The sequence below is a fragment of the Eubalaena glacialis genome, chromosome 18, assembly GCF_028564815.1.
Source record: "Eubalaena glacialis isolate mEubGla1 chromosome 18, mEubGla1.1.hap2.+ XY, whole genome shotgun sequence".
NCBI lineage: Eukaryota > Metazoa > Chordata > Mammalia > Artiodactyla > Balaenidae > Eubalaena > Eubalaena glacialis.
The window spans coordinates 56123123-56131773 of record NC_083733.1 but is presented as its reverse complement, the minus strand read 5'-3'; the positions used below and the strand labels follow the sequence as shown (position 1 = coordinate 56131773).

The 8651-nt window shown below is 47.6% G+C and overlaps 1 protein-coding gene across 1 annotated transcript; it reads right to left on the bottom strand.

The window, feature by feature from the left end:
- Window positions 1-63: 63 nt before the first annotated feature.
- On the bottom strand, window positions 64-8643 carry NFKBIB (NFKB inhibitor beta). The gene is made up of 6 exons (XM_061173031.1): window positions 8377-8643; window positions 2643-2748; window positions 2228-2561; window positions 1340-1428; window positions 992-1249; window positions 64-210 (listed from the first exon to the last, which is right to left on the bottom strand). The coding sequence occupies exons 1-6, from the start codon at window positions 8553-8555 to the stop codon at window positions 115-117; spliced, it is 1062 nt and encodes a 353-aa protein (XP_061029014.1). The 5' UTR covers window positions 8556-8643; the 3' UTR covers window positions 64-114.
- Between the last annotated feature and the right edge of the window lie 8 nt (window positions 8644-8651).

The window sequence follows — 8651 nt, the reverse complement described above, 5'->3', positions numbered from 1 at the left end:
GAGGGACAGGAGCTGAGGAGTGGGCGGGAGGCCTGGGAAGGCGACTGTCGATCTAGTCACTGGTTGTCAGAACTGGGATTTTTTATTAAATTGGAAACTCTATTCACAATTAAGTCAGATGGGGTCGTCAGGGAGCGGTTTCGAGGCTGGGGTGGGAGGTAGCTGGTTTGGGCTCCGGCCACTGTGGACCACGATGTCGTCATATTCATCCTGGGGGCAGAGGGGGCCAGGCAGAGGGGCTCAGGCGGCTGCCACCTTGCCCGCTGCCCAAGTTCTCCCACCCACCCTGAGAACTGGGTGCTGCCTTGAAGCCCAAGTTCCCCGCTCCCAGTTCAACTTCCCTGCTCCTAGTTCTCTAAGCACCACTTTCCAGGTCACCTGTGTTCTCCCAGCGCTACTGCGTGGGCTCCGGCCCTGCTGCCTCTCCAGCCCTTCAGCCGCCGCAGCCTGAGGTCTCCCCCTCTGCCCCTTCCCTCTGCCTCTACCCAAATTCCTCAACCCCCACCGTTCAGCGACAACCCCTGCCCCCAGCGGTGTCTCTGCTGCCTGGGTTCTCCAATGAAGCCTCCTCACCGCTGGCTTAGGTCTTTCCCCACCGCTGCCAGTGTTTGAATCACTGCTGCCCAAGGTCATCTTCCCACAGCCTAAATTCTCCAGCTCTTGCTCCCACAAAACAACTCCCCACGCTGCCACCCTCTGCTGCCGATGTTTACTAACCACTAGGACCAAGGTCTTTTCTCTCCCTCTGCCTGAGTTCTACCTCTGCCACTGCCTTAATTTCTCAACCGCCACTGCCTGAGTTCTCCCCGCCACCCCTGTCCAGGTCTCCCCTGATCGCTGTCTGATATCACTTTCACTGCTGCCTGAGTTCTCTAATCACAGCAACCCAACGTCAGTCTCAACGTGCTGCCTAATTTCTCTTCTCCCCCTTCCACCTGCCCGTTTACCCTGACCCCCAAGCTGGGCCCCCCAGTCTTTCCTCCTGACTCACTCCCTCGTCCCCGCTGTCGCTGTCGCTACTGCTGCTGCAGGGGCCGGGCTTGTCCTCGTCCTCGGGCTCAGGGGCTCCGTGTGCACGGAGGAGGCGGGCGAGGATGGGGTTGGGCCGGAGCGTGGCGCTGCCGAGTGGGGTGCGGCCACCATACATGCAGGTGGCGGGGTTGGCACCGGCCTTCAGGAGAAGCTCCAGCACATCGGCTGCCTGGGCCTCCACTGCCAAGTGCAAAGGGCTCCGGCCACACGTGGGCTCCTGTGGGGTGCAGCAGAGAGGTTAGAGGAGACCTTGCCCCGCTCAGGGACGATCCCCACCCTGCCACGCCTTCTCCCTAGGGCGGCTCACCGGTTTGTTGAGGTCAGCTCCGGCCTCCCAGAGCAGCCGGACCATCTCCGCGTCTTTGTGGATGACAGCCACGTGGAGTGGGGTGTGGCCTGGGGACAGAGTGACCTATGTCAGATGATGGGGGGGGCCTGGGCCCCCAATGCCACGATCCTAGGGGAGGGTTTTGTGGCCTGAGGGTGATGGAGTGTGGGGTCTGGCTCCTGAATGCCTGGGTATATCAAAGAGGCTCCTGCATCCCAAATGCCTAAGTCTCAGGTGGTCTGGAACTTGCTGGCAGTGCCAATGCCTGGGTTGTGGGATGTCTGGGGCCTATGCGTGAAGAGCCCAGGGGCTTTGGACAGGAGACCTGGATCTTGGGGCTAGGAGACCTGAGTCTCTGGTCTTACTTCACAAAGAACCAGGACCCCAAATTCCTGGGTCCTGAGTAGTTGAAGGGCCTATGACCTTGGGGGGTGGGGTGGGCCCTGAACACTGGGTCCTGCCCTTCCACCTGTGGAGGGGCCTGGTCCCAAGTAGTTGGGTGGGCTTAGAGACGGGGGAGCTGAGACTCAGATGCTAGGGCCCTGGGTAGACAAGGTCTATTTTCCCATGAGGCCTGGCTGAGGACGGCTGTCCCTGAACTCCAATGTCAACCTCTGGGAACCTGGGCTGCCACAGTTTCACAGAGGGCTTGGCGCTTGAGTTCCCTTGTCCTGGGTGGCCTGGGGCTTGTGGTTCTCAATAAGCTGGGGCCTGAGCAGGAGTCCTTGGTCCTGATGCCTGGGTTCCCTAAAGCCTCGGTATTATTTCCCAAGGCGCCAGGCTTTGAGTCGGGAGAGCCGAGCCCAGAGCCAGGCACGCTTCCCCTGCCTGGGAGCCCGGCGCTTCCCAGGGGCAGAGGACCCTCACCCTCATAGTTTTCAGCCTCCAGCTGCAGCTTCCAATCCTCTTCACTCTCGTCCTCTTCCTTCCCCAGGTCAGGTTCAGGGTACAAGGCAACAGAGGTGTGGTCGGTGTCAGGGGTGTGGTCAGAGCCCTGAGCGAGGTAGGTGTTGGGGGCTCCCCTGGGGCACTGGGGGCGGGGCTGGAGCAGCACACGAGCGCAGGCGTGTGCCCCGACGCGGCAGGCCAGGTGCAGCGCCGTGTGGCCCCCACGCTCCGCCACCAGCAAGCTGGCACCCGCCGCATACAGCTTCTCCACCGTGGATGCCTCTTCCAGGATGGCTGCCAGATGCAGGGCTGTCTGCAGGAGCAGAAGGCAGGGGTTAGGGGTCACACAGAGAAGCCTGGCCCCCAAGCCCTACAGTGTCTACGGGTGGCTCACCTGGCCCAGGTCATTCTGCAGGTACAGGTACTCAGTACCAGCCGCGAAGCCTAGGAGGAAATCCAGGAAGGGCTCGTGCTGATGAATCACGGCCAAGTGCAGTGCCCTGAGGACAAGGACGGGGTCAGAAGGCAGAGGTCTAGTACTCTTATTTTGGTTTGCTTGGGTGTTTTTTTGTTTTGTTTTGTTTTTTTGGTTTGTTTGTTTGTTTTACTTCTTATGAGGTCAAGTACTCTTGCATGCATTCATTCAACGAACATGGAGCACCTACTGTGTGCTAGGCATTATGACCACAGTTCTGGAACCAGCTGTCAGCAATCTGGGAGGGTCAGGTCAGAGTTAATTCAGCAAATTTGCTTAATCAATGTTTTGTTTTGGTTTGGTTTGGTTTGGTTTGGGGTTTTTTTGGCCGCACCGCACGGCGTGTGGGATCTTAGTTCTCTGACCAGAGATCGAACCCAAGCCCCCTGCAGTGGAAGCGTGGAGTCTTAATCACTGGACCAGCAGGGAAGTCCCCAATGTTTATTAAGTAGGACTTCTACTCCCTCCCAAGATGAAGTAACATGGATCAGATTTCACTCCCATCTCCAACCAACCAAAAAAAATCAGACATAATACAGTATATGAAACAACAGTTCTCAAGATACTGGACATCATGCAATGAATGACAGCAATTCTAGGGAAACAGGCAGCACACTCGATGAGCCCTTCAGTTGACTGCCACAGCTTTCTGTCTTGAGAGTTTCCAAGCCATGATGCAGAGAGGGGGAACGCAGGCAGATTCGCCTGAGGTGAGGAGACAGAGCTGAGTCTCAGGAGAGCAAGGCAGCTGGAGTCACAGGACAGGGAACCAGAGAGGAGACAGCTGCCCAGAGATCACAGAGGGGCCTCTTGAGTATTTAGAAGAATACTGGTCAGTGCAAGGGTGTAAGGAAACTACCCCAGTCTGGGGGAAAACCATCCAAAAGGATTAGAGAGATATGCCCAGTGCTCACACAGGGCCGGGACTAGGACAAACCCACAATTCATAGGATATTGGGTAGAATACTCCGGAAGGTCTTACTTCATCAGTAATGGGGAATAATGAGCCCCATATTAGGTGGGTGCTCAGGACCCACCTAACAAATCATAAAAGCAAAACCCCAAAGGATCAAACTACTTACAAGTAATTTAACTGCATCCCAGAACAATATTTAAGAGTATTTATAGGAATACAAAGCTAGCTAGCCTAACAAGGTAAAAATTACAATGTCTGGCATCTAATCGAAGATTAGCAAGCATACAAAGAAGCAGGAAAACATGATCCATAATGAGAATAATCAATCAATTGACATTGACCCAGAAATGACTCAGATGACAGAATTAGCAAATGAGAACATTCAAACTGTATCTTATACATTCAACAAGTTAAGTAGAGACATGGATAATAAAAGAAAAAGACGCAAACTGAACTCCTAGAGATGAAAATTACAGCACCTGAAATGAAAAATACACTGGATGGAACTAACAACAGATTACACATTACCAAAAAAAAAGATTAGCAAACCTGAGGAGTTCACAATAGCAACTATCCAGAATGAAACACAAAGAGAACACTTAAAAATGGAAAGAACATCAGTGAGCCATGGGACAACTTCAAGCAGCCCAATATATCTGTAACAAGTTCCTAAAGGAGCAGGGGGATAGAAAAAATATTTGAAGAAATAATGTCTAGAAATTTTTCCAAATTTGATGGAAACTATAAACCCACGGCTCCAAGAAGCTCTATGACTCCCAAGAACAAGAAATATGAAGAAAAGTATACCGAGGCCCAACATGAAAAACCTGTTCAAAATCAACAATTAAGATAAATATCTTCAAAGCAGCCAGAGGAAAAGATACCTTAAGTATAAAGGAATAAAAATAAGCACGACAGCAGATTTCACAAAGGAAATAATACAAGAGAACACAACAGAGCCACATCTTTAAAGTACTCAAAGACAGACTGTCAACCTAGAATTCTTTAACCCAGCAAAAATATCTTTCAAAAATGGAGACAAAATACAGCTGCTTTCAACTATACAGAAGCCGAAGGAACTCATCACCAGCAGACCCACATCACAAGAAATGTTCAAGGAAACCTGTAAGCAAAAGGAAAATGACATCAAATGAAAATACGGATCTACACAACAGAATAAAGAACACTGAAAACAGTAACTATACAGGTAAGTACATAAGATTTTCTTTCTTAATATGTAAATCTCTTTAGAAGATAATTTTTTAAAAAGAATTGACTGTTTAAGCAAAAATAATAACAATGTCCGGTGGAGTTTATAATACATGTATAAGTGAAATGTATGACTGCAATACAATAAAGGCCAGGAAGAGACAAATGGAAATACACTATTCTAAGGTTCTTTTATGCTATGAGAAGCGGCATCATATCACTTGAAGGCAGACCATAATAAGTTAAAGTGGTACACTATAAGCCCTAAAGCAGGAGTCAGCAAATTTTTCTGTAAAGGGACATATAAATAATTCAAGCTTAGTGGATGACATGGTCTCTCTTTCACCTACTCAGCTCTCCTGTCAGGATGCAAAAGCAGCCATTGGCGATATGTAAATGAATGGGCATGGCTGGATTCCAACAGAACTTACTTTATGGAGTCTGCAATTTGGATTTCATATAATTTTCACTTGCAATGAAATGTTATTCTTCTTTTGATTTTCTTCCAACCTTTTAAAAATGTAAAAACCATTCTTAGCTCACAGCCATACAAAAGCAGGTAGCTGGCTGGATTTTGCTCGTCTTTGTTGGAAAAGACCATAGTTTGCCAACCTGTCTTTCAGAGCAACCACTAAAATAAAAAACAAAGAGTTAAAGGTAATAAGCCGGGCTTCCCTGGTGGCGCAGTGGTTGAGAATCTGCCTACCAATGCAGGGGACACGGGTTCGACCCCTGGTCCGGGAAGATCCCACATGCTGCAGAGCAACTAAGCCCGTGTGCCACAACTACTGAAGCCCGCGCACCTAAAGCCCGTACTCTGCAACAAGAGAAGCCGCCACGATGAGAAGCCCGCACACTGCAACAAAGTATAGCCCCCACTCGCCGCAACTAGAGAAAGCCCGCATGCAGCAACGAAGACCCAACGCAGCCAAAAATAAATAAATAAATTTATTAAAAAAAAAAGGTAATAAGCCAACAAAAGAAATACAACGGAACAAAATTTGCTCGTTCCAAAAGACAGAAAAAGAGGAAAAGGTAAACAAAGAAGAGATAAGTAGAAAACTAATAACGAGATAATAAATATAACTATATCAATAATTAAATTAAATGTAAATGGTCTAAAAACTCCAATTAAAAGGTAGAAACTGTCAGATTGAATAAAAAAGCAAAACCCAACTATATGCTACCTACAAGTAACACCCTTTAAAATAAATTTTAAAATAGGTTAAAAATAAAAGGATGGAAAAAGATATACCATGCTAACACCAGTCAGTCAAAAAAAGCAAGAGTGAAGGACTTCTCTGGTGGCACAGTGGTTAAGAATCCGCCTGCCAATGCAGGGGACATGGGTTCAATCCCTGGTCCAGGAAGATCCCACATGCCACGGATCAACTAAGCCCGTGTGCCACAACTACTGAGCCCGCGCTCTAGAGCCCGCGAGCCACAACTACTGAACCCATGCTCTGCAACTACTGAAGCCCGCGCGCCTAGAGCCCGTGCTCTGCAATGAAAAGCCAACACAATGAGAAGCCCGCGCACCGCAACGAAGAGTAGTCCCCACTCGCCGCAACTAGAGAAAGCCCGCCCGCAGCAACGAAGACCCAACGCAGCCAAAAAATAATAAATAAACAAATAAGACAGCATACACGAAAGCCCCTAACATTGGCTAGCATAAAAAACAGATACTCAATGAAAAACAAGTTTAAAAAAAAAAAAGAAAGCAGGAGTGAGTATTTTAATATCAGAGTAGATTTCAGAGCAAGGAATATTACCACGGATAGAGAAGATTATTTCCTAATGATAAAGAGGTCAATTAAGAAAGAAGACATAATAATCCTAAACATTTGTGCCCCTAATAACAGAGCGTCAAATTACACGAAGGAAAACCTGATAGAACAACAAGGAAATCCACAAATCCACAATTATTGTTGAAGATTTCAATACCCCTCTCTCCATAACTGATAGAACAAGCAGACAGAAATCATCAGCAAGGATATAGTAGACCTGAACAACAGAAGAACCAAAGAAACCAATGCAACCTCTAACTGACATTTGGAGAACACTACAACAACAGCAGCAGAATACACATTCTTTTCAGGTGCACACACAATGGAATTAAACTAAAAACCAATAAAAGGAAGATATTTGGACTATCTGGAAACTAAATAACATACTTCTAAATAATCCACCAGCCAAAGGAGAAATCAAAAGAGAAATTAGAAAGTATACTGAATTAAGTGAAAATAGAAACACAGCACATCAGAATTTGTGAGAATTCTGGGAAATTTATACTCTGGGAAATTTACATGAAACACCTATACTAGAAAAAAAGAAAGGTCTCAAATCAATGACCTCAGCTTCCACCTTAAGAAACTAGAAAAAGAAGAACAAATTAAACCTAAAGTAAGCAGAAGAAAGTAAATAATGAAAGTCAGAACAGAGATAAACAAAATAGAAAGCAAAAAAAAAAAAAAACCTATAGAGAAAATAAATGAAACCACAGCTGGTTCTTTGAGAAGATCTGTGTTTCTTGAGTGCCTCCTATGGGCCAGGCACTGTTCTGTCACTGGGGATACAACAGTAAACACAACACACAAAAACCCCAGGTACATTCCCTCAGTTGGGCCTTTACGACATTGTTCCTTCTACCTGGAATGCTCTCCCCAGATAATCTACTTGTCTCACTTTCCTACTTTATTTTTCTCCAAAGAACTTACTATCTTCTGACATACCATTTTTCTTATTTTTTTTTCATTTTTCCATCTTTGTTTCTTCCTATCTTTCTTCTCTTCTCTCTCTCTTTCTTACTTTGTGTCTATGTGGTTTTCTGTTTCTTTCTTTCCTTCTCTCTACCTTTCTTTTTTGTTCCTCCCACCCTTCCTCCCTTCCTTTCTGTAAGTCTGTCTGCCCATCCATCTATATACCCCCACTAGAATGTAGGCTCCACAAGTCATAAATTTTTGTGCTTTCTTCACTGCCTTATCACCAGCACCTAAAACAGGGCCTGAAACGTTGTCGGTGTTGGATAAATATTTAACAGATGAATCGCTGCTGTCATGGAGTTTACATTTTCTGTTTGAATGTAAGATTTGAAGATTAGTGCTCAGAAGGTGGGATCTTAGAGTCAAAAGCCAAGTATTAATTTTGGAAATCAAAATCTAAAGCGCCTAAGTTAGGAGCTAAGGCTCAAAGATCATATTTAGAGGTCAGATGTCAGGAGGAGCCTGCCTGAACTTCAGTTCTAACATAGGTCTCAGGACCGCGGTCAGGAAGGTCAAATCGAGCCTTGGATGTGGAATCAATCAATGGATGTGGAGCTCTGAGAACCAGAGTTCCAGAAAGGAACGGGTTAGGATCAAAATTAGATTGGAAATTGATTTATCACAGGTTAGACTTGGGGGTTAGAGGTCAGGGCAAGCATTAGAAGACAGATTTAGGATTGAGAGGTTGGGAAGTCAGGATCAGAGACTAATAGGGAGTCAGATGTGGGATTTTAGGGCCCGGTGTGGCAGCCTAAGGTTCACTCACGTGTCGCCATCCTCAGTGACGTAGCCAAAGACGAGGGGCGCCCACGACAGCCCCGGGCCCAGCTCCGAGCCTAGCCCCGGTCCTCCGGGGGCCGCCGCGTCCGGACCCAGAGAGCCCAGGCCGCTGTCGCACCATTCGTCGGCATCCGCAGCTTTCCCCAAGCACGCGACCCCGGCCATGGCCCCCAAAGCCTCAGGGGACCCCAGCGGCCGCCCGCCAGTCGCTGGGCTCTGCCTGGAATTCTAGCGCTTCCGCCCTGGGGGGAATTCCCCAAC

Coding starts and splice junctions, on each gene's coding strand:
- NFKBIB (XM_061173031.1), bottom strand. CDS start 8,555: ATGGCCGGGGTCGCGTGCTTGGGGAAAGCTGCGGATGCCGACGAATGG. Junction 2,749..8,376: donor GTCACTGAGGATGGCGACAC/GTGAGTGAACCT, acceptor CCTTGTCCTCAG/GGCACTGCACTTGGCCGTGA. Junction 211..991: donor GCGACAGCGGGGACGAGGGA/GTGAGTCAGGAG, acceptor CTCTGCCCCCAG/GATGAATATGACGACATCGT.